The sequence below is a fragment of the Arvicola amphibius genome, chromosome 1 (assembly GCF_903992535.2).
Source record: "Arvicola amphibius chromosome 1, mArvAmp1.2, whole genome shotgun sequence".
NCBI classification, from domain to species: Eukaryota; Metazoa; Chordata; class Mammalia; order Rodentia; family Cricetidae; genus Arvicola; species Arvicola amphibius.
Genome location: NC_052047.1, coordinates 123,855,132 through 123,881,037, shown reverse-complemented (window position 1 = coordinate 123,881,037; position 25,906 = coordinate 123,855,132). Strand labels below are relative to the sequence as shown.

General features: G+C 45.8%; 1 protein-coding gene across 1 annotated transcript in view; it reads right to left on the bottom strand.

Annotated features, from left to right (window-relative positions):
- Scnn1g (sodium channel epithelial 1 subunit gamma) overlaps positions 1–22,727 on the bottom strand; it is a 28,214-nt gene extending 5,487 nt beyond the window's left edge. Inside the window, exons 1-6 of the mRNA XM_038347064.1 lie at positions 22,411–22,727; positions 20,216–20,534; positions 18,682–18,872; positions 17,265–17,368; positions 14,158–14,321; positions 741–839 (exon numbers count right to left, since the gene is read on the bottom strand). Of these exons, the coding sequence (XP_038202992.1) occupies positions 741–839; positions 14,158–14,321; positions 17,265–17,368; positions 18,682–18,872; positions 20,216–20,534; positions 22,411–22,727 (1,194 nt within the window). The remainder of the gene's footprint in view (positions 1–740; positions 840–14,157; positions 14,322–17,264; positions 17,369–18,681; positions 18,873–20,215; positions 20,535–22,410) is intronic.
- Positions 22,728–25,906: the final 3,179 nt, after the last annotated feature.

Here is a 25,906-nt window from a genome sequence, read left to right as displayed (position 1 = left end):
CCAGCTTCAGAGCTCCGGCCAGCTGAAGGAGGCACCCAGCCCACCACTCGTTGATGGCACTTAAGGGCTGAAAACTGCATTGCCAGTTTTGAGCCAGTGATGCCATATGCTACGGGGGGTCAGATCTGTGGACATCAGTCACTCTGTAGCTTGTTTAATGTAGTGGCTTCTCCTGTGGTTTGTCCTGCTGGGATATGGGTTCCCAGATCCCAGATCACTTCTCTCTCTTTTTTTTTTTTCAGGAGAAGCTAAACATGATGGATTTTCTTGTGGCCTTTCCTGAATTTTTAATGCCATTCTGGCTAGAGTAACCTGGAGGAGTCCGGGAGCTGCCAATTAGCTCACCCTGACCCAGCACAACTCTGTGACTGTCAAGGGGATACAACTTGCCCAAGTCACAGGGCACAAACGTATCTGGAAGCCAAACTTTTGACCCCTCTGCCAGCGTCTCCTGCTGAAGCTTTCCTCTTGTCTAGCCTTTGCCAAGGCCCATTTAGCAATGAGACCTGTCTGCCTTGTACATTGTGTTCCACATAAACCTCAATAAGTCAATTAAGCTCTGGTTACAGAGGACTGAAGAAGACCGGAACCAGCTGGCATCATTTGTACCTGAGGTCTCTGGACTAACCCCAGATGTCCTCACCCTCAGTTCCTGGTCCCAGGTACACCTCAACCTAGATATAACTTCATCTTTTGGATCCAGGCCATGACCCAGAGATGAGGGCCCTGCCATGCCATACCTGGAGGGAATAGGCAGCGTTGTAGATATTCGTGATGGGCACATCACTTCCGTCCTCTGTGCACTGGCTGTAAGGTTCACTCAGCTTGAAGGATTCCGTCTGCAATTACAACAGCACACAGTCATCTATGCCTTCCTGGGGACCCAGATGGGAGCCTCCCCCAAAGTTAAGTAATCGTTTAGTTACTCGCCCAAGTTTACCAAGTACCTAGTAGGTCTGGTGCCATTGAAGACACTGAGAAATCCACAATGAGGAAGATTGACAGGTGCCCTGCTCTCATGGAGCATCGATTCTGGAAGGGCATACAGCCAGGCGGCCAATACAATACCTTGCCTTGCTAACTTATTAGTCAATCTATGGGATGGGGCTGGGCAGATGGCTCCGTGGGTAAAGTATTTGGTACATATGTATGAAGACCTGAGTTTAAATCCCCAGAGCCCACATAAAGCTGGAAGCCCTAGTTTCTATGACTATAATCCTAGCACCCTGACAGGGAAATGTGAGGTAGACAGAAGACTCTCTGGAAGCCTATGACCCAGCTAGCCTGGGATATGACAACCCCCTGATGTGTCTTTGACTTCTACATATGTCCTGTGGCACATACATCAATGCATGTGCATACACACACACACACACACACACACACACACAGAGAGAGAGAGAGAGAGAGAGAGAGAGAGAGAGAGAGAGAGAGAGATTTCTTTTAATGAGATTAATTTTGGACAATGCTCAAGGTCCCTGGATAGAAAGACTTAGGAGAATGAGACAGTCAGTCTTCCATAGGGATGAGGAAGGCATCTCTGAGAAAGGGCGCTTTGGTAGAGACAAAGACTAAAATGAAGAGAATTCATACAGTTTAATGGTTATTTGTATCCTGATCTATATATCTCTCACATGGACATCTAGAGCCGTATGCCTTACCTGTCCAGGCTCCAGGAAAACTGGCAAATTTACTACACTACATGATAAGGAAGGGTTTGTTTGTCTCCTCAGAGGTGGGCCTGCCCAAGAGCCTTACTGTGGTAAAATGAAATATCTTCCCACTTAACTGCCCTGAAAGAACTCTTTCCCCTTCCGAGTGGTCTGGGCCTCGCTGGGACATCACTCGCTGCACTTCTGCGTGGTATTCCAATAGATGCTCTTTCTCTGCTTTTGGTTTTGGTAGATTCTTTTCTGGCCTCCAGTGGTTACTTTTAAATATCAACTTGCCAAACTTAAGATCACCAGGGAAGAGACCCTCAGCTGAGTAATTGTCTTGATCAGGTTGGTCTGTGGGTGTGAGTGTGGGAGGCTAGAGTCTTGATTGTTGTTTGCGGGAGGACCACTGACCCCGGATGTAGGTGGCACCGTTCCCTGGTTTGGGCCCTTGGACAGTGTAAGAGCGGAGGGACAGCCGAGGAGCGAGCAAGCAGGCAGCATGGGTGTGTGTGTGTTCCTCTCTGCTCTTGGCTGGGTGTGATGTGACTAGGGCTTGGGCTCCCATCACTCCTCTGAAATGACAGACTATACCTCTGAGTCAATAGGCATGTAAGCCTTTTCTTCCACTAACAACTTCTGCTCAAGGTGAGCTCTTGCTGTTTGTTTTGCCTGTTTGTCCGGTGTTTATCACAACCATGGACTGAGACGAGGACCAGAACCACGTCACCACTTTTCCTCCATGGTTTCACAAAGCACCTTTTTATGTTGGCTCAATATAACGCTAAATCGGTAAAAAAGAGTTAGCTGGGGCTGGAGAGATGGCTTAGCGGTTAAGAGCACTGGCTGCTCTTCCGGAGGTCCTGAGTTCAATTCCCAGCAACCACATGGTGGCTCACAACCATCTGTAATGAGATCTGGTGTCCCCTTCTGGCCTGCAGGCATACATGCAGACAGAACACAGTATACATAATAAATAAATATTAAAAAAAAAAAAGAGTTAGCTGGCCTTGTGGAGAACTGGGGGAAGAGTGCCAGGCAGCAAAGATTGAAGTAGGAGGGGTCGTGGGGCCTGGAATAGGGGCTGGGAATGTAGCTCATGGTAGAGCTCTTATCTAGAGTTCAATTCCCAGTTTAGGGATCAGGAAGAAAGGTCTCTGGAAACAAATCAAAGAAGGAGTTAAGACAAAACCACCCTGTTCACCTGCTGAGAAACCCAGATTTGGCTTCGTGACTGGTAATGAGCCATCTGTTTATCTGCTGGGAGCTGGAGGAAGGTTAGAAAGAAGCGTGGGGCTGTGAGGTGCCTAAGCTTCCAGTCCCTTCAGCAGGGCCTGTTTCCTTTCCTTTTGGTTCTGGATGTTGACTGTCTTAGAAGATTCAAAGCCCTTATCCACCCATGTACAGCAGTTCACCAAATTTGCCTCCAGTTTAATATATGTCAAAGCAAATATATGATCCAGACACAACAAAGGAAAACCCAAAAAGAACCAAATGAACAATAACAACAAAAACAAAGGAGGATGGGAAGGCATAACATCTCTGAAGTGGAGCAAAAACTAAACAGAAATCATGGCCAGCCTAGCGTGAGGGTCTGCAGTCTGTTTAATGTGAGGATGCATGTGTGTTGTAGGTCAGGGCTAAAGAGGCATAGGATGGCATGTTTCTAAAAGAAAGAATGATAATCGGGCAAAACAAAGAACGGGGAGGCTCCGCACAGATAGAAACAGACCAGAAATGTGTGGGAAGGCTACTCTCTCTCTCTCTCTGTTTGTTTTGTAATTCATTTGCTGACCCATTAGTCTCCCTCAATTAACTGCAAGTTCCTGAAGGGCAATTGGCCGTGCTCACTTTGAAACTCTGGAGCAACAGAAGCAAGCAACGGGGAAAGTGGCTGCTTCACCTTAATGAACAGACAGACAGACAAACAAAAACCTGTTCTTTTCACTAATATTGCTGATAACAGATGAGCTTGTTTCCAGCCAGGGCGGAATCAATGGACTTAAAGCTGAATGGTGAATCCTTTTAGAGATTCTAGTGTCTGCCAAGGCTGGGCGGGGAAAGAAGATGCAGAGAGGTCAAGCTGTAGCTCTCCCCAGGGACACCTCTATTCCTTGTCACTCTCTGAACTGTTCTGAGCTGCAAACTCCCTAGGAATCTTGGGGCCCAAGGATCCTGCGGACATGTCCATGGGCATTCAGAAAGCATCGAAGTCATAGACTCCAAATAACGTCTCAGGTCCCAAGTGTCTTTGTTTGCAATAGTGTTTGTTTCCCTAGGAGTCTTGGGTGGTTCAAGGCTGTCTCCTCACTCACTCCTGATAGGTGGAGGTCTTTCCTCCAGAGGTTCAGTTGGAAGACCTTTGCCAGGATGCTTCAGCCTGCCACAACTCCCATTCTGATTCATATTGACTGATCCCGAGATTCTATTCTGTGGCAAAAGTCAAGCTCCTGGCTTCACCTGGGTAAAGGTCTCTAAAAAGAACTCCGGCTGCACAAGGTAGAGCTGTGTCTCCTGCTACCTGTGCAACACTACGTCCTGTCTCAGGGCCACTAGAGAGGGTAAAGCAAACTGGTTTCCCAGCTCCCCCAGAGCAGGGCTGCAATTGGCTTCCACTGTGTCCATTTCAGGGTGAGACTTCTTGGGAATGAAAGATTTTCCCTGTTGCAGGAGGGTTGCGCTCATCCCACCTAGCTCCAGGGGATGTAACTGAGATGGTGCCCTAGGCTGCTCATAGAAGCAGAATCCAGACCCCAATCCTGACCATCTTATCTGTTCATACACCAATGGTAGGATTCTGAGTCCTCCCTCCTAAGGGGCCCCTTCTACATTATGGCCAATGGACAATTGTCCCTACACAAGCTGCAGTGACAGGCTAGTGTATGCATCAGAAGTGGGGGCTAGGGAGATGAAGTAAGTCTGAATTCTGCTTTCAGCTGTGCTACCTCAGACTGAATGACTTGACTTCCCTAGGCTTCAGTGTTCTCTGAGAAAAATGTACAACACACTTATGGTAAGTCTCTCACCTGTAAGGTGTAGGGAATTTTGATGGTCAGCCTGACAGTATTTCGAATCACCTAGAAAACACATCTCTGGGTACATCTGCGAGGATATTTCCAGAAATGTTTAGCTGAGGAGGAAGGACCATTCTGAACATGGCCATACTAGCTTCATCTCTGTGTGTCCTGACAGAGGAGGAAATGTGACCAGTTACTCCTGCAGCTATTCCTGCCTCACCAAGGTGAGCTGCAGCCATTTTTAGCTCACCATGGAGAACTGCGTCCTCAAACTGGGAGACCAAATAAACCCCTTTATCTTTAAGTTACTTTTGCTGGGTATTTTGCCATGGCAAGGGGAAAAGTAAAAAAAAAAAAATAAATATCAAGCCATTTCATTGAACAACTAATAAAATCGACTTTCTAATAAAACAAGGTATGGTAAGATCTTGTTTCTCTCCCTCTTCTCTGATGAGGAAGAGAGCACCTTCCTCTGATGCCCTGCAGGACTGCTGGGGAGGGAAAAGAGCAAGCCTGGCCTAGAGTGGTAGTGTTTGATGTCATCACAGGTTCAGAATTCTCCCTAGAGGAATGGGGGTTGTCAGTAGGGAACTCCTGCCTTCCTGGTCCCTCCCTACCACTTCTCTTTCTTTTTAGTTTGGAGACAAGGTCTAACTATGCAGGACGGCCTAGAACTTGTAAGCCTCCTGCTTCAGCCTCTTGAGTATTGAAATTACAGATATGTGTCTCCCTACCTGGTGACTCCAGCTCCTAGCTCTCAGAACATTTCTGTTGTTAACTGAGTTGTTTATTTGCTTTTCACTCTGAAGCAGGGTTTTTGTACTGGTGCCAAGCCCTGATCTGTGACGGAAAATGTATTTGATCTGAGATTTTCTCCCTTTGAAAATGGAACGCTTGCCAGGAGGTGGTGGCACAAGCCCTTATTCCAGCATGCGGGAGGCAGAGACAGGCAGAACTCGGTGAGTTTTAGGCCAGCCTGATCTACAGAGTGAGCTCCAAGACAGCCAGGGCTACACAGAGAAACCTTGTCTGGAAGAATAAAACAAAATAAATATGATATTGAAAAGGAGTGCTTGTATAGAGCCGGGGTTCCATCCCTGACAACACATAAATCAGGCATGATAGGATATCCATGCAGGGAATGGAGGCAGGAGGATCAGAAATACATGAGACTGTGCTGCACAGAAAAACCCTGTCTTGAAAAACGAAAAAACAAGACAAAAGTAACATGAGTTTTTGCCAGGAAAAAAAACTAAGAATCACAGTGATAGTCTCCCATACGGCTGCTGAGACAAAAGGCTGTGTTTCCAGCCCAGAGTTCTTCTTTATTCTCTGCCTCTGCATACAGTGTTGTGAGGACTCACTGAACCTAATGCTAAGAAAGTGCTTAGCATAGAACTTCTCCATAAAGGTCAGTTTTAATTATTAGAGGATGTGCACAGTCTATATGTGACTCATCTTCTTTCTGTACAAGGGACTGGTGTTCCTAAAGCTGACCTCCAGCCAAAACCATTCTGCCGAGACCTAATTGGCCACTGGTAGTCTGCCTAAGTGGTCTACAAATATCTTAAACATACCAGGTCTGTGGGAGCTGGCAAAATTTAGCCAAGTCCTGCCATTTCATAGGGAAATAAAATTTGTTTTCCACTGGTTGAAGCTGGGCAGGTCACGTGACTCACACTTTGGCCGATGGGTTACGAACAAGCCTGACACAAGCAGATACTTGAAAAGTGCTTATACATCGGAACTAGCCTTGCTGACCTTGGAGCCTGTGTTACCGTGTGAACATGTCCAAGCCAGTCAGCTGGGGAGGTGAGGCCACCGGGAGGAGACTCAAAGGAGGCCCAGCAAGACCTAGCACCTGACCTTCCTTCCTGTCACAGGCAGCACTGGGTGAGGTCAACACAGTCTGGTCTGAATCAGAGAGACTTCCCAGATGAACCCAGTGCACTGTCTGCCCCACAGACTGATCGAATGGATTGTTTGGAGCCACCCTTTTAAAGATGGTGCATGTCACTTCAAGTGACACTGTCTAAATCTGAGCTCAGACTCTCACCCACCCACCTAAAACCGCCTCATCTCTGTTGGTGGCATCTTAGTCTAGCCAGCTGTTTGACTGGACATGCAAGTTTCCTTCTAGAAACTTCTCCTTCTTGGCTTTCAGTCATGGGAAGATGAAGAGGGGTGTCTTCGAACCAGCCGAATCCTTGCCATTCTTCTTCCCTGTCTGATCTGATTGACGTTGTCCCTCATTGGTGTTGCTGAAGATCACCCATCTGTTCTCCTGCCCCCACTTTCTCTTCCTTGGTATCTCCTCCTCTTCCACCCCCGCTCATCCATCTAAATTACAGATGTCATCTCATCATGGTCGTCACAGCCTGGCGACTCAAGACTATATGCATCACCTAGCCTGCAGTGCACACCTTCACCAGCCTCAGTTTACCTTTCAAATTCCACCTCCCTCTTGATTCATTTCAGTCCAACGGATGGGACTCACTACAGCAGCAAGTGGCCTTTTATCACAGAGAAATCAGACATTGGACTACTGACCTGGGTGGGGTTCTGCTACTCAGTAGGCTGAGGCAGGAGGGTGGTGGGTTCAAGGCTGGACTGGGTTACATAATGAGACCTTGTCTCAAAATAAATATAATAATGATGATAATGATAAAGACATGAGGATGTAGCTTACTGGTAGAGAACTTGCTCAGTATACTCATACTCAAGGACCCAAGTGTAAGCACAGGAATGAAAATCAATCAATAAACAAATAACCAAACTAAACAATCATATATATATATATATATATATATATATATATATGTATATTGTTGACCCTTTGAATCTACATTATCAACCAATTGTGGGTTGAAGATATGTTTTAAAACTCTATCTTGGCACCAGGCAGTGGTGGGACACGCCTTTGATCCCAGCACTTGGGAAACAGAAGAAGGCAGATCTCTGTGAGTTAGAGGCCAGCCTGGTCTAGAGTGAGTTCCAAGACAGGCTCCAAAGCTACAGAAAAACCCTGTCTCGAAAAATAAACAAAACAAAACAAACAAAAACTTTATCTTGGGACCAGAGAGATGGCTCAGGATTAACAGCTCATACTGTTCTAGGACCTGAGTTCAGATCCAAGCCCCTACATTGGGCAACTTACAAATGCCTGTAACGCCAGCTCCATGGAATCTGACACCTTCTGGCCTCCATGGGCACCTGCATATGTGCTTGCTCATACACACACGTGAACAAAATGCATCTTCAAAAATAAAATAGTATAACTCTGTCTCTATTGCACATGTTGATTCTTTCTTGGTGATTATTCTCTAAACAATACAGCCCATGTCCACATTTACATAATATTCATATTTATAGAGTGTGTAGGCATTATGTAAATGCTGCCTCATTCTGTACAGGGACCAGCTTGATCACTAAAGGATTTAACTAATTGTGAATAGGAAACGTTTGGGAAAATGCGGGTGCTGGCTAGTTTTGTGTCAACTTGACACAGCTAGAAACTTTTCTGGGAAGAGGACATTTTTACTGAGAAAGCTCTCCGTAAGACTGACCTAAAGGCAAGTCTGTGGTACATTTTATTGATTGATGATTGATGTGGGAGGGCCAGCCCACTGTGGGTGGTGCCACCCCTGGACAGGTGGTCCTGGGTGCTTAAGAAAGCAGGCTGAGCAAGCCACGAGAGAAGTCAAAACAAAACAAAACAAAACAAAATAGTAAGTAGCACTCCTCCATGATTTCTGCATTAGCTCCTACCTCCGAGCTCCTTCCCTGACTTCCCTGGATGATAGACTACAGGCTGAAAGATGAAATGAATCTTTTCTTCTCCAAGTTGCTTTTGGTCAATTGTTTTAGCTCAGCAATAGAAACCCCAACTAAGACAATGCACTTATAACAAACATCTATAGATTTTCAGTGATTTACATAACATTTATATGGTATTGGGTGTCATAAGTGATGTAGACATGATTTAAAACACATAGGGAAATGTATGCAAATACCGTGCCATTTTCTGTAAGGAACTTGAGCAGCCGTGGACTTTGGTATCAAAGCAATACTTAGCAGTAATTTCCTTCCACTACCAAAGGACAACCGCATGCCATAGGAACTTAAAACACCATGGATGCTATCTACATTTATACAACAAAATTGTCTGTTGTCATTGAAACTGGAGGACTATTTAGTGCTGTGGAACAAAGCTGGTGATACATTTTGAATTCTGAGGAAGTAAAAACAGAGTACGGGGAAGTATACTCAGCAAAGTTTCACTTTAATAATAAACTTTAAAAATTAGAAGAGAAGTTCAGGACTTTCCCCTGCATGCCACGACGGGTGGCATGATGCTTAATTTCAACCGTCAACTTGATCGCATTTAGAATCACCTAGGAGACACACCTCTGCGTGTGTGTAAGGTGTTTCTAGAGAGTTTTAGCTGAAGAGGGAAAACCCACCTAGCGTGTGGGCAGCACCATCCCATAGGCTGGGCTCCCAGACTGAATAAAGGAAACAAACGAAAGCGACTGAACACCAGCCCCTCTCTCTCTCTCTCTCTCTCTCTCTCTCTCTCTCTCTCTCTCTCTCTCTCTCTCTCTCTCTCTCCCTCTCTCTCTGCTTCCTGCTGCTTCTCACACCCCTTCCTCACGATTGTGCACCATATCCTCAAACCGAGAGGTCAAATTAAATCCTTCCTTCTTTCAGTTGCTTTGTCTTTATGCTGTTTTTTGTCACAATAATGAAAGAAATAACTGAAACAGGTGATTTAACTCTTGGCATTTTGCGGTATGTTATAAATGGTGTGTGTGTGTGTGTGTGTGTGTTGCAAATCAGTTTATACCCCTCATTAATGGTAAAAACAAATTGCTCAAAATAAGAAGTTATGACATTTTTTTTAAAAAAAGGTTTAGAGGAAGACATATACTTAGACGTATACTTTACATCCTGCAGAAAAGAAATCAAACTGGTTGAAGTATTAAATGAAGTGGTAAAAGAATTAGAAGAAAATTCACTTCAGTATCTGAGCTCAAAGAGGGAAACCCCTCAGTAAACATACTGACAAAAGAGTGGGGAAAGGTCACTGCAACCCTCAGTGCTTTGTATTGGGAAATACTGTAAGAAACTCAAAGGAAAGCACAAACTAGGGTAGATGTTTTCAACACATACAGCAAGTAATTAGGATATTTTATATATGTGTAATTAGTATTTCTTCACATATATAATAGTATATAGTAATATATATGTATATTGCATATATTGCTTATAAAAGAAAGGGCTATTAGAAAGAAAATATAAACCTTCCCTAACATCTCTGCCGCCCCTCAGAGAAGTCTTGCTGTGTATCCCAAGCTGGCATCAAATCTGTGACTGCTTCCACCCCGAGTGCAGGGATGGCAGGCATTCACTATCATGCCTGGCCACATCTCTTTTCTTAAAACATGTACAGGAATGCTAGTGCATTTTTCTGAGCCTTTGTTATGTGTCAAGCATGCAGTGTATGTAATACAAGTGTGTAGCAGACATTAACCTGCTGAACTTCCCCCGGCCACAAAGCAGCATTTTGGTCACCATCCTATTATACAGATGAGGTAACCAAGGTGCAAAATCAAAGCCCCTAACTCCTAAATCCCTGAGATACATATCCTTGTGAGAAGAACCGATGGATTTGCAGGACAGTGCAGTGTCTCTCTGCTCCATGACTCAGCCCTACATCTCCTGGAATGAACGGTCCACCCTTCTTCACTTCCTCAACTCCCATTCGCCATCGAGCCTATTGTCCTCTAGTTTCTGTTCCACTCCTTCCACTGGAGGCTGTCTTGGCGAAGAATGCCAGTGCCATCTTGATCTCCAAACTCCGAGAGCTCCTCTCACCTTTCACCTTGCCTGACCTCTCAGTGCACTTGGCACACCTTCCCGCAGCTCCTTTCCAGCTGTCTGGCACGGATTCCTCCTGGCTTCTGCTCCTCTGCCTCTCTATTTCCTTCCTGCTCAACTCTTAAACAGCTCGTGCTGAGGGTTCTCTTTCAGGTCTTGGGTGATGACATTTATTTCCAAGTTTAGAAGGTTTTCTTCTGAGCTCTAAGTCCACTTACTGGACATTTTAACCTGACCTGTTCTTGCCCTCAGGACACAACAGATTAGGCAAATCTTGAATCAAAGTAGTCATCTTTAGCACCCTTTCTCTTTTATTGCCTAATTATGAGTCTGACACTGACCCATCCCACAGCTCGGCCAGGACCCAAATGTTCACCTAGTTTCTCCTAGCTTTCCTTGCTAGAATCTGTTATCAAGCCCCACTGCTTCTACACTATCTCTGCATCTCTCCCCTGCTCACCTTCATGCCATTGCCCTAGTGAAGGTTCTTAGAGTTTCTCGCTGAGATTATTAATGTGCTGTTCCTAGCATATTGGTTGGACTTTATTCAAAATGATATTTTTAAAACAAAGTCTCACTATGTAGGCCAGGCTGGCTTCAAACTCCTCATCTTCCTCTTGCAGCCTCCTAAATGCTTGAATTACAGGCATGTGCCACTCTATCCAGCTAGAATTACAGGCATGTGCCACTGTGTCCAGCTAGAATTACAGGCATGTGCCACTGTGTCCAGCTTTCAATGTTCAAAAAGCTTTACTATGTAGCTTAACATCCTACCCATGGCTCTTTTATAGTTGCTGTGCTCTCTGTGTGAACTAGCTCTTTCTGACACCAATTAGTAGGAACTTATTGTTCAAGAATTCATCATTTAGGAAGCTTTTCCAATAGCCCCTGGCTATCTACCCATCTAGATACCCATCCATTCATTCTTTCACCCACTCACCTACCCAGTAATCACTGGGAATATGTTATGTTTCAAGATCTGAAACTAGGTACAAGACAGACAGGGTCCTTGTTTCCCCAGACACAAGTTCTATGTTGCAGATGTATGTTGATCAATGGATCAATCAACAATAGATCGATAGAGTGTTTGTGTGTGTGTGTGTGTGTCTGTCTGTCTGTCTGTCTGCCTGCCTGCCTGCCTGTCTGTCTCTGTGTTGCTAGATCCCAAAACATTGTGCATACTAGCAAATGCTCTACCAGCAAAGTTTCCTCCTCAGCCCAGAGGTGTTGATTTTTGTCTTCTCTTAAAGATTGGGTTCATCTTTTGATATTCAGAGTCTTGAACATGTTAAGCCATATAGGCCTTTAAGAAATAAGAAGAGTTTGGTGACCAATTCCCTAAGTCTATCAGCTTAGCTTGCCTATCACCAATAAATAACGAGCAAACAAACCAATGTGGAAAATTAAGAAGGAAGGAAGTCTAGCTTGTTTGGATTTATTCTTAGTGAGTCCCTGCTGACCTCTCAGTAATCCTTGTCTTTCTGTTGTTGTTGTTCGACATGGTCATCAATCATACCTCTGGCTGACTGACCCTGCTGCGTGGGTTTGATTTTCTACAGGTGTAGCAGAGAACTCAACCTGATCCTGTTTACCCACTGTTGGTGCAGAGACTGTTTGCTTAATAATATGGTGGGTGTTTCCGAGCTCAAAGCAGAGACCCAGAGGGAAGAAGCCATTTTCTTTTGAACTTTTGAAAGTTTACTGAACTCTTAACCATTTCCAGATGCTACGAGAGGCAGGGGTCAGAGAGAGAGGGTGAAAGAGCGAGGAAAGAAAAGGTCGAAAAGCCCAAGTCCTTCTTCAGCGTCCAGAGAAACAGTACGGGGGATGTTGGGGGGAAAAGTCCTCTGTTGTCTTCTGGGAGCTTTTGGCTCTTTGGTGAACAGAGAAATTAGTGGTACCCCAGGTTTTCCAATTCCTCATTTGAGCATGCTGAAGAATCAGGATGCTTTTTTTATCTTTGGGAAATCAGCATTTATATAGCCCAAGCTGTACACATTACCTATCTCCTATGGTGGAACAAAGGTTCTAAGCGATATGCATCTGAAAGCATCTGTATCACCAGGCGACTATCAGGACGGTTTCCTCTCCTACACATTTTGAAGGGACAGATGGCCTGGGTACCACCACCATTCTGTTTCATCACTTCTCCTAGTGATTCTTAAATCACATTTCCTCAGAATAGCACACCCTGAATCTCACTTTCCTATGGGTCAGAATCCCATCCCTGTGGTTCAAATGTATCTCTTCAAAATTCATGTGTTATAAATGTAATCCCAAAAGTCATCTGTTAATAATGTTTGGGAAGGGATCTTTGGAGATCATTAGGAGATTAGGGCATATGGTGGGTCTCTATGATGGCATTATAAGAAGAGGAATAGCAACCTGAGCTAGAGTCCTCACTTTGTGAGGTTCCTGTCCTATTACAATGCAGCAAGAAGACCCTTCACCAATGGTCACCACCATGCTGGGCTTTCCAGTCCCAAGTCACAAGCTAAACAAAAGTCTCTATTTTATAAATAGTCCAATTTTAGGCTTTTAACCAGAAAACTGACCAAGACACCCATGACATGTTCTTATGAAGCCCTCTACCATCTGCTTCTTGTTTTGCTTTGTAAGGTAGTGTCTTTCCATTTGGCTCAGGCAGGCCTGGCACTCAGCCTTGGCTTCTTAAGTGTTAGGGTTACAGACAGGATCCACTATGCCCAGCCTCATTTCTCCTCCATAGCATGCAGTAATTATAATTTGTCATTTGCATACTTTCTCACTCTTGATTCTCTCTGCTGGAGTCCCCTGGGTTTAGCACTGATAAAATACACAGAAAAGAACTGTCAAAAGTCTACATGATGGAGGGTCAATCAAGCCTTGAATGCCCATCACATTACCTCACAACCTCTGACTAAGAATCGCTTTAGCTTCTAAATCACATTTCCTGGTAGTATTGAGTCTTGTGATCATCACAAGGTTTTGATCCTTGAGAAACCTTTCAGAGACATTCTCATTTAGAAATTTGAACCTGGTGGCTCAGATTTTGGAAACCACTGATCTGGAGACTAAGTCTGGAGGCGCAATAACTGAGAGTTTCCTGTGAGACACTGAACACAGATGCCAAAAAGACATAAGCAATAGTCCATGAAGAGATTGTTTTTCTAGTTTTTCCAACACACACAGGTTAAAAAAACTCCACTAAGAAGCAATGTAACAAAAAACTACAATGGATATAATGTTTTCTTGTCAGAGCCCCCTCGTTTGCCTGTAAGCATCCTAGGAGGATGTGATCGGCTCTTTTTAAATGTAGACTGGCAACTCTATAGCTGGTGTCTGATGCTCTGTTTCTATACACACTGGTGCTTTGTTTTGTTTTTAACAAGGGAGTTTCCCTGGGTTATTTCCCCAGATGGCATTCTGTGCTTGCTAACCCACATGAAAGATGCACACACAGACTTGAATGCGATTATTGGAATGACCATTGGGGTGACCATTGGAAAGCTCAGATCCATGCTCTCTTGGAAAACAGCACCCTTTGTTATTAGCTGTTCCTCCATAGCCATCATTCAAAAAAAATGTCCTCTTTTCTAAACATAAGCCAATGAATATCCTCTTACCAGGTGCATTCCTATGGAGGTGGACATTGCTGTCTCAATCTCTGTCCCCACATCTTCGATGAAGGGGTATTCATTCTGCTGATGGATAAGCACCTTGGCTCCAGTGGAGGACACCAGGAAGGGGTTGTATTCGTCTTCATTTATGTATAAGATGACTTGCAGTCCTGAGAGACAGAGCAGCTTGCTGTGATCAAAGGCTAGCAAAACAGTCCCCAGGGGCTTTGGGGGAGCCTCCAATCCAAGACCCAGGGACTTCCAGGAAGTAAAAGGTAGGTGAATACCAGACTGGAATCTCTAGGACAGTAGGATTTGTGTTTGATTCGCTTATTGCAAGTTCAAAGTAGTGGTTCAAATACATATCACAGTCGCAGTGCTAGCTAAGACTAAATTCCTGCTAAATATGAAGGAACTGGCCGAGATGTGTAAATCTACGTAGTTGTTGATAAAGGAAGTTCTACTGGGCATCCAAAGGTACCTTAAGTACTGTGTCTGTTTACAGAAGAGCCGGAGAAGAGATAACATGTGATCATGTGCCTGGCTGTTGGTTTAACCTCTCTCCTTCCCCTGTGTTTGTTCTCTCTGTGGGATATATTCTGTACCCAGCTGCCAGATGAAACTTTAAAGCCTGGAAATCAGTTCAAAGCACTGCCTGAAGCCCTTCAGTGAAACCTCTCTGAAATGCCACCGATTCTCCCTGCCTGTCACCATCAAGGCTACAAAGATGTAGCCAGATCTGTCTTTATCCTCAACGTACCCCACTCACTCCCTTTCTGGATCAGCTCCAAGTACACTGCTCTAATGGGGTAGTTTGAATAAGAATTCCGCCCCCCCCTCCAGCTGCCGTAATGCATATGTTGAATTCTTGGACCCCAGTTGGTGGGACTGTTTGGGAAGGATTAGGAGATGTGTCCTTGGAGGAGATGTCACAGGGGTAAGCTTTGAGGCTTCAGACACTTCCTGCAACCCCTAGTGTGCTCTCTGCCTCCTGTTTACAGCGCCCAGCTGTTCCTGCCATCATGTCTTTGCTCCATCACCATGGATTCTAACCCACTGGAACTATAAGCCTAAATAAATGCTTTCATATGTTGCCTTGGTCGGGTTGTTTAATCATAGCAGCAGAAAGGTAACTAATACAGTTTATTTATCTCTCTAGAACACATTGGATTCACTTTTTCTTTAGAACCCAGACTCCTGTGAACGTGAACAGGGGCCTCCTCATCTTTAAATATCTCCCTCAATGAGGGCTTTCTAAGCCCCCCATTTTCCAGTTCAAACTCCCATTCTGAGCCCAGCCACTCTGTCTTCCCTTTTTCTGCTCCCTCCCCCTCCTACCTTCATTAGTATTGTGATGAAATCATGTCTCTGAATGCTTATTCGTTTCCCTAATGTCTCTTTCCTCAGGAAGGCAAGTCCTCTAAAAGCAGGAATGGCACCTGTCTCATTCCCCACTGTACCCCTAGCTCCTCAAAGTGGGGCCAGCGGATAGCGGATAGTGTTTGGTGAATGAATGAATGAATGAATGAATGCCTATAATCTGTGTGAATTGAACGATGAGAACTTCAGAACTATCCTAACCCCTTCTATTTATAAATAAGGGAATTGAGCCCAGAGAGGGATGTGGCATACAGAAGGCCACACAGCTCCTCCACAGCAGAGCCAGAACTTTGCCTCTCTTCACTCAGTTCCCAGTCAGTCTCTTGCCACAGCAACGTGGACTCTGGCTCACAGCTTCTCATGGTCTTGGACAGAACACACATTTCAGAGTTATGAAAGCCAGGATTCTGAGTGTAGATTTCCCCTATAACAGAGCCTTGCTATTCCTAACAAGAGTATATCTGTGTAAAATATTAAGTTCTATTTACATTGAACTCTTCAAGAATTCCCTTTGGCTGGACAGGGTGGTGCATGTATGCCTGTACTCTTGGTACTCAGGAGGCTGTGTTAGAAAGCTCACACGTTTGGGGCTACCCTGGGCTATAAACAAGGGCTAGGGGTACAGCCCAGCAGCAGAGTGCTTTGCCCAGTGTGTGCAAGGCCATTGGTTGGATGCTCAGCACCACAGAAAAGATGTGGGGGAGCCCCTTTTGTGAGGAAACCAAGCCAGTCTGCCATGTTCTTACCTTCCCCATAGAGTAGAGGTGGTGGAAGTAGCGGTGTCATAAACAGTTGTGGTGGTGGCCGTAGTGTCGTGAGTGATGGCTACATGCACAGTGTGTGTGTCTGGAGTGTGTACCCTCCCTAGACCAGATTCACAGGGCCAAGCGCCAGTCTCCAGTGTGAAGGCATTTGGAGACAGGACTTTAATGAAGGCTCAATAAGGTCTTAAGGGCTTGGCTCTAATCCGATGGGACTGGTGTCCTTATAAAAAGGAGTGACATCACAGCACCCTCTTGAGACAGAGGAAAGGCCATGTGAGGACATACATAGAAGACAGTCACCTGCAACCACGAAGAGAAGTCGCAACTGAATCTGCAAGTGCCAGCACCTTAATCCTGAACTTCCAGCCTTCAGCACTGTGAGAAATTAATGTCTATTGTTGATGCCACCCAAACCGTGGTATTTTGGTATTGTAGCTGGAGTGTGTTCCAGATCTTATTCTAAGTTCTCTGAATAACATTTATGGGAGCTACTGTTATTGTTCTCGTTTTATAGTTGAAGGGCAGTAACCAAGGTCACACAGTGAGAGGCAGAGCTGGGGTTGGGCTCCAGAATCTGTCATCTTAGCTAAACTAAAGGTGTGTCTGCCCGCCTAATCTCCTATTCAGCCCATCGGGGTTTAGCTCTGTTTAGACGCCACCTGCCCAGTATTAGTCACCCCAGCAACGAGCTTAAACCAGAGTGGTTTGTCAGCTGAAGGAAGCTCAGCAGTGTCTCTGTGGCTCTCTCAAAGATGGAGATGGCAGAAAGGGAAACACTCCTACAGCAAGGAAAAGAATGAACGCGGATGCTCATGTATGCACTGGGAGAGGGGAGGTGTGTCTTCACTTCAGAGCCAGGGGGAGGGAATTGGAAGCACAAGCGTCCCAACTTGCAGTCCTCACTTGTACTGCTGCCATCAGGGTAGTTACTCCAGTGTCTCGGGGTCCCCTCCACTCAGGTTTCCTTACCATACTCACTGCCCCCCATGGAGGTGCTGAGGATGGTGGCATTCTCTCTGTTGTTGAACGTGTAGCAATTTCCATACATTGGATGGTGGAAAAGTGTGAAGTTCCTATGGAGGAAGAGACAGGTTCAGAAAGAGTTGGGCTGGGGCTTGCGCTTGTGCATCCCAGTTGAAATCTGGGAGCACCATGTTGATGGAGAAAGCCTTCCTTTGGGATAATGGATGGGAATATGAGCACTGCGTTGATGGAGAAAGCCTTCCTTTGGGATAATGGATGGGAAGGTGACTCACTCTTCCCATTTTCCTCTGGTGAAATGAGCAGGTCCCTCAGCCAGGCTGGCACGCCTTGCTGTAGAATTTGACCATGCCCTTGTTTTCTCTCTCATAATCCTCTCACTGCTTTCTCTATTTTGATTTCATATTATTTTGTCTTTGAAATAGGGTCTCATGTATCCCAGGCTCACTTCCCATGTGGCCAGGAAAAGCACTGAACATCCTATCCTGCTACTTCCATCTCCAGAGTGCTAGGAGCACAGGTGTGCACCACCATCCTAGGGGTGGAACCCGAGACTCGGTGCTGGTTAAGCAAGCCCTCTACCAACTGAACTACATCCTCAGTCTAGATATGATATTCATGTCACATGTCTGCTCCCAAATTCCTCTACCCTTGAATTTCTCTGGCACTTAGAGATTTTTGAATCCCCAGTCCCATTAAATGACCTTCAGAGGAGTCCCATCCTATGGCCAACATGCAATTTCAGGACCTTTACCCTCAGGGTTACCCCCAAACACTGAATATTTGCAAGGACCAATGTGTGTATTAACGTATAGAAGGGTCAGAATTCAGAAATTCAGAAAAAAGGTTGTTAAACCATTCAGACTGGTGGGTTCATCTCAGAATGTCCCAATGACCTAATCGTCACCACCAGGGATGATTATTGTATTCAAGGTGGAATGGTTTGAAGAATCACAAATATAAACACTGCTGCCTGCTTCCTTCCTTCTCTTCCTTTCTTTCTTTCCTCCCTCCCTCCCTTCCTCCCTCCCTCCCTCCCCCCTTCCTCTATACCAGAGTAGTGGCTCTCATACACTGTAGTAATATACAAAGCTACATGCATGCTATTGACTACCTTGTGTTGTGACAGGTAATTTAATGGGTTCAAAGATATTATGATTTGCCAGATTGAGTTCTAGGAAAGCCAGGGCTACACAGAGAAGCTCTGTCTTGGAAAAAAAAAGTACACAGATATTGTGATTCCACACCAGGTACATTTTTCCTTTGACCCTGGAACCTAGCTCCCGGGTAAGTGATTTCCCACAGGGCAGAGTCAGTGTTCTCAAGACCCCCAGACAAGCTGCAGGTGCATGGGAAGGGGCCAAAGGTGAGAGCCTCTGGTCCTCAGAGAGTGTCCCCTCCTGACCTGGCATCACAGGATGCCCCATCGAAGAAGCAAGTCACCAACAGTTCTTCGGCAGAATAGCTCATGTTGATTTTCTTCTCCAGAGGCACCTGCGCCATGATATTCATGTAGTGAAGCTTGTACCACTCCTGGATGGCATTGATTCCTGAGCTGAAGGTGTAGGTGGCACAGTCAGAGGTGTCATTTGAGCACTGTGAATAAGAGGAGACACCAGGCTGTCAGTGCCACCGCTGTCAGAAAGACTGAGATGAGTAATAGATGCCAGGAGAGGTCCTCAGGAACAAGGTTGGTTTCCCCTTGCTTCCGGGAGCTTAGGGAGGTCAACCTTAAGCCTCAAGGATCAAAGAGAGAGTAAAGGACACTGAGGTCAACCCCTGTGACTTACTACTACTGTCTGCCATTGGATAAGAAGCAAATTCAGTCTTTAGGGTCCCCATATATGCAGGGCTTAGCTGGTTCATGTCACCGTCTTCCTACTGAACTCACCCATTTCTTATTATAGACACAGTCTGGATTCCAGCCCAGACTCTGACATTACCGCTCTGTAGGATCTCAGCCAAGGCACTAACGTATGGAGTATGTCACTGACAGAATGTTAGCTGGAATACCGTCCTACCCAACACTTAGCAAGTGGTTGGAAGGGCTCGTGTTTGAAACACTTAGCTATGAGGGCTCTAGAGAGAAGCCGTGGAACATTCCAGGCATTTTCATCACTCTGGGCTTGGAAAGTCTCCTGAAAGGACAAATGTCCAGAGAATTTGTTATCAAGAGAATCATGTAAATATCCTATGAATGGAACCAGGAGGATTTTAGAAGTCTCAATGATTTTGATGAGGGGCCTTTTTCATTGTTGAAAATTTGGCTAGATTGATAGAAAGAATTTCTAGATTCAAAAGTCTTATAATCAAGGCTACTAAAATAAAGAAATAGACCCCAGCCACGCTTCAGTGGTGGCATGGAGAGACACAGTAGTGATAGTCTTTGTCTGGGAGGGTACTGCTGCTTCCTATTGCCACCCGAGTGGGAACAGAGAGGAGATAGGAAGCCTGGTATGGCACTTCATGAAGGTAAGTACCCCTGGGAACCCTGGTGCATTTGCTGGAGTTTATTTTCCCCTTCTGATGTCTGTGCAGCCAATCTGCTTTGGGGCCCTGTCAGGAGGTGATCAGGTGCCCCCGGACTTGGCTAAGTAGAACCTTAAGATGGAATCTGTATCATAGGCATTACCAGAAGGAGTGAAAATGACATCTTTAATTCAGCATCAGTATCTGAATGAATCTCATCACTTCTTGCTCCTTAGATCACTAGGTCTCCCCAAATTTCCGTCTTTAAAATGTCTGTGAGTCTCTTCTAAGACTTCACCCATGCCTAACTCTGCTTGAGGTTGGTTTCAGTTGCTTGCCACCAAATCACTCTAACACAGTATAAATCTTACAGTTGGCCTTCTGGCTATAAAGATCAAGAAGGGACTCTGAGCCCCACCACCCCCAGCTCCCCCTCCCATACATATGAACTGTGACAAAGTGGGTCTTACCAACTGAAATCCCACCAGTTTCTTGGACTCGTGAACATGCATGACATTGGAAGCCTTGTGGATGATTTTCCCACTGATTTTCCGCTTCCGACCAGTGAAGAAGTCCATGGCCTTTCTCTTCTTATTCTCATTGAAGACCAACAGCGGGATCAGGTTGAGGAATCTGGGTGGCGGGCCTTCCCAAGTGGATTGAATGGATCTTGCTTCCCGGCGTTTCTGAGTTGTATCCTCTGGAAAATCTTTGACCCCATACAGGGACTGCAAGGCCTGTTTTGTCTCCCTGTCCAAGTCAGTCAGAAGGTCACTCACAGCACTGTACCTGCCAAAGCGGAAAGGAGATATCACGGAGAGGAACGGCCTCTAGCACAGTGCCGCTGCTTCTACACGGCGTCCTCCCTTGGTGTCAGCCCTGTGTCTCCCGACCACTTCCTTGCCAAGGGGACCAGGTCTTTCACTGTTTGTACCATCTAAAATGACATTGGCTCCCCACCTTTGTCACATCTGTCGATTTATTCTTGGGTATGTTGAGGCCCCCAGTCAGTGTTTCTGGAGTGTTGACTCTCAGGTGCCGCCCATAAAGTAGCCAAAATGAGGGCCCATGAATAACTGCTAACTGTATGGGACCCCGTTTCCAGTCATCACACTCTGCCCTGGACATCCTCCAGTCAATGCTGGGATGCAAGAGGTTGGGAGTGTCACCTTGACGACAGGAAGCATCTCTTTGGTTTTGTTTGTTTTGTAAATGGTCACTATACCATGTGGTCCCAGTTTCTCTCAGAACACTATCTTCTCTCTCCCTCTTACTTTCTGTAGAGGTGGTGACATAGCACAGTAGCTAAGGATACGATTGCAGAGTCAAACTACCTGCCTTGTTCAAGTCTCCATCCTAATCCAGGCTCAGACAATGTTTCTTAGAGTTTCTGTGTCTCAGGTTCCCAACCTGCTCATTTGTAGAATAAGGTTATTGGGAAGGCTCAATACGTTTACTATAGGCAAAAGAAACATAGCTGGGTATGGTGGCACACAGCTACAATGCCAGCACTTGGGAGGCTGAGGCAGGAAGATCACAAGTTCAAGAACAATCTGAGCTGCATAGCATGACTATCACCAAGTATATAAATTATTAAAAGAAATATATATGCACATAGGTAACTAAATGGCCACTGTTATTTGTAGTGGCATAAGTATGTTTGTTAATAGTTCACTACCTCACTGTAGCATAAGCTCTCCTAGGGCAAAGAGTGTGTTAGGGTTATTGTGTGCTGTGCCCTGGAACTCAGCAAAGTGGCTCACAATTTGCAAAGGTTAAGTAAATAATTATGGATAGAATATGGGTGGAGAAAGGAGAAGGGAAAGATGGGAGAGGAGGGAGGAAGAGGGGAAGGCAGTGAGGAGACTTTGGAGGTAGAGTCTGAGACCTGATTTTGGTTTTCGTCTTTGCCTTCAGCGCATGCCTCTGACCAACTCAGCTTCTGGTCGGTTCTGCTCTTCCCTGCTCTGCACCCCCCCTCTGCTCTGCACCCCTGCACCCCCCTGCTCTGCACCCCTGCACCCCCTCTCTGCACCTCATCTCTGCACGCCAGCACTGCATGCCAGCTCTGCACTCCCCCCACTCCCCATCCCTGCCACAAATTCTGCTGCCTTCTGACTTGCCTCCCAGATCAGTTTCCCATAATCCCAAGAACACTGATGACCCATTTAGAACAGGTCCTGCCACTGACAACAGAGCAGCACCAAGGGTTGATCCTGTCCAGAGCCCAGGGAGCTCAATTACTGGGCTGGGCTCCCTGAGATGAGGGGTCAGGGCAGCAAGGATGCTTCCGGAAGTCACCTGGGTGTCACTTCTGAGTCAGCCTGGCTTTGAGGGAGAGTAAGGGAGTGAAGCTAAAGAAGCTAAGAGGAAAGATTCCGGCGGGCTACACGTGTGTTTGGGGGAGGCAGAACGCTAACCTTGTTCCCTGGAATAGTCTCGAAGCAGAATTGCTGGAGCAGCTTTCCCTGCCTTCCTGCCTTAGACATAGCCATTGAACTGAGAGTATTTACAGGTCTGGAACCGATCTTGGCAATCAAATCAAATTTGTAAAACCTGTGTCAGCAGGCTGGCGTGGCACTCGGACCGCCGCTTTGGGGGAGGGGCTTTGGCATCCCTGAGAGGCCAGACTTTTCCACTCCCAGATGCCAGGGCAGCCTCTTACTTGTAGGGGTTGATGTTGCAGATCGTGACGGCAGGGAAATCCAGCTTCTGGAAGTGGACTTTGATGGAGACAGAGACAGTGTAGAAAGAGAAGACGAGGAGGGCACACTGCCAGATGATGAGGGCCACTGCAGTCAGCGTGAACAGGATCCACAGCAGGCGCCGAAGGCGGCCTCGGGACACCACGATGCGGCGGCAGCCGTGGGTGTTAGTGTTCAGGCAGTACCAATGCATCAGATCCTTAATGGTCGGTGCCTGGGGGCCTCGAACCGGCAGATTCTTTTTGATTTTGGCTTTGATCTTCTCCCCAGGCGCCATGGTGAGGAGGGGACTTTGCAGTCTGCGGAGTTCTGAAGGGACAGAGGAGACTGTAAGTGAGCTTGCAAGCATGGGCCTGCCAGTCCGTCCCTGGAGCTTCCGACTGGGAAACACCAAGCCCACACGTTCTTAGAGGCCTTCTTCTTCTTCTGAGGGCTGTACAGGCTGCATTCTGAGCCCTTGGCCCCTTCTCCAGGATATTTGCTTTGGGCTACCAGAGCTGCCTCCTCCTCTGAGGGCCCCCAGGCCAAGCCCTGTGGGGGCAGGGCAGTATGTAACCTGCACATACTGGCTGGACTGGCTGAAGGACCTTTCTCTGGGGATCCTGGGGCTGGTGACCTCACAGCAACTCAGTCAGACTTCTGTTACAGGCTGGGAACTATAACCCGTGCCTTATCGCTTCCACTGGCCACCTCTCCTTGAGAGCAACCTTCCTGTGTTCATGGTGCCTAGCAAAATGTCCCTCCTGCACACACTAGGCAAGGTGTCACTCACTGACTGATGTAATCTCCCACAACTTCCTAGCAGCTGTTATAGATCATGTCCCGACCATGTTTTCCCCGCTCCTTTCCATGTTGCTGTCTTACAAGTGAAATAATTGGTTTCTTCTCTTTACTGTCAGTTCTAAGTGCTTTCTGTAGCACCCAACATAATGACTGTTGGCTGTTCCATATTTAGCGGGCATCATGCCATTTTACCTGATTTTAAGATAGTATAGTTTGGAGAGGGCACCTTGATTCAATGGCAGCTTTGGGGGTGAGTTTTGGGAAATGAATGAGCACATTCACAGTTTGTATGGTGCCTCTCAGCTGCAGAAACAGTATGGTACAAGATATTCATTTTAGCAATGAACTCACTGTACAGTAGATGGAATTATCAGTCTCATACATATGTGATCTCTGTATATAAATATGCAGGAGTTTATATGTATTTCAACAATCACATGAGATGGATAGATGTACTGTTATCGCCATATCAGATAGATGGAGTGACTTGCTCAAGACACACAGAATGGCTCCTGTGTCCATATGGGGTCTGTGTTCAAGTCAAAGACTTTACTGACCCCATGAAGTTATTTTCTTTTTCGAGATGACTGTACAAAATAGTAGGTTTTGTTATGGCATTTTCATACATATGAGTCATACTCTGTTCCTATTTCTCTCCCCCACTGAACTTGCTGGTCCTCTTCTTCCTCCCAAATAACCCCCCACTCTGTTTTCATGCCATGTGTATCCTGTTACTCCTCCTCTACCCCTCCCCTCCCCCCTTAAAATCTTCATCCATTTGCTCATGGTCCCCTTGTTATTCCCCCCAAACACACACTTAAATCTAGGCTTTGTATACGAGAAAAAACATCTTTTTAAAAATGGCTTATTTTGCTTAACAAATGATTTCCATTTCTATCATCAAGTTCTCTAGGTGGGATTCTGGACCAAAAGAATTAATTGTCTTGGGGCTGGAGAGATGGCTCAGTGGCTAAGAGCACCACTGAGTTCAATTCCCAGCAACCACATGGTGGCTCACAACCATCCGTAATGAGATCTGGTGCCCTCTTCTGGCCTGCAGGCAAAGTACTGAGAATACTGTATACATAATAAATAAATCTTTTAAAAAAAGAATTGTCTTCTGTCCTGAATCCATGAGATATGACCTAAAATTGGGGAAAAGCTGGGGGAATGAATCTCTCAAGTTTACCAAAGTAGCAGGTTTAAGGCTTATAATACAAAATAAATAGAGAATGGGGGCCAGGGGTGAGATGCTCAGAGGCCAGAATGCCCCCATTACCTGTCTCCTATAGACTTACATAATTGTTCTAGATAGAGAAAAGCTATCTCTTATTTTCAAAATTATGCCATTAATCTCTTGACCAACAGTGTAATTTACTTGCCTTTACTTTGTTTGAAATACTATCATCCTTTAAAAAAAGGTGTGGGGTATGATGGTGGCACACCTTAAATCCCAGCACTCAAAAGGCAGAGGCAGGAGGATCTCTGAGAGTACAAGTATTCTGGTCTACATACCAAGTTCTAGGCCATCCAGGGGATACAAAGAAGAAGGAAGAAAAGAAGGAAGGAAGGAAGGAAGGAAGGAAGGAAGGAAGAGAGGGAGGGAGGGAGGGAGGGAGGGAGGGAGGAAGGAAGGAAGGAAGGAAAGAAGGAAGGAAGAAAAGAAGGAAGATGGATAGTCAGCAGTTTGTCTGTAAAGAGCAACTCCAGGATCAATTTGTATAAAACTGCAGCCCAGAGATGATTCCCTCCTCTGCCAGACATTTGCCAGAAGCTAAATTCTGGACACTCTTGCTCCTAACACTATGTCTTTCTAATGAAGATGCTTTGGGGGGTTCCTCTGCCCATTCATCTCTTCCACAGAGGATCAGCCAGTCATGTGATGGGGGATTCCAGAATGTTCACATAAATATTCCAACTCTAAGGCAAAGCAAGATTATAGCTAGCACTTGACTGTGGGGCTTGATTCAATCTGGTGCTTTCGCGGAGGAATTTGAAGTTGATTTGATACATTCAGAACTCATCCTAAGGGTTAGCTCACTGAATGTGCTCAACAATCTTCTCAGGTAAAGATCATAATTCCCCTATTATACAAATGAAATGGAGACACGAATAGACTAAATAGCTTGCCCAAAGTCATAATAGAAAGTGTCCGAGTTAGGATTTGAACTCAGGAACCCACACTAGTTATGCTGTTCCCTAAGTAATGATAATGATTGCAGACGACAGCTGCACTAGCAGCGGTAGTAGCAGCTGCCAGTCACTGATAAACCAGCACCCAGGCCTCCTATTCAGACTTTCTCGCCTGATTTCTCACTGCAGACTAAATGAGGCGTTATCTCTACTCCCATCTCACAGACGTGCAAAGTGAGGTGAGAAGAGGTTGCTTGCCCAAGGTCAGGCAGTACAAAAGACTTAAAGAATTCTTTTAAATTCCAGGTCCCTGGTTTCTTCCAGACACCTGCTCTCTTCCCTCCCTTGCCCTCAAACCTTGCCTCTTTTCCTGTGAGGAAAATAAAGCTTGGCAAGGGGTGAGACATTTGCCAGGCTCTGTTGTTCATCCTAGAATTTGGGCTCTAAAGCCTGGGACCGGGGAAAGTTTCATTTCCCTCCATGCCACGGTGCTGTTCGCATATAACTTGAGACTCAAACGCAAGGACTCAAGGCTATGGA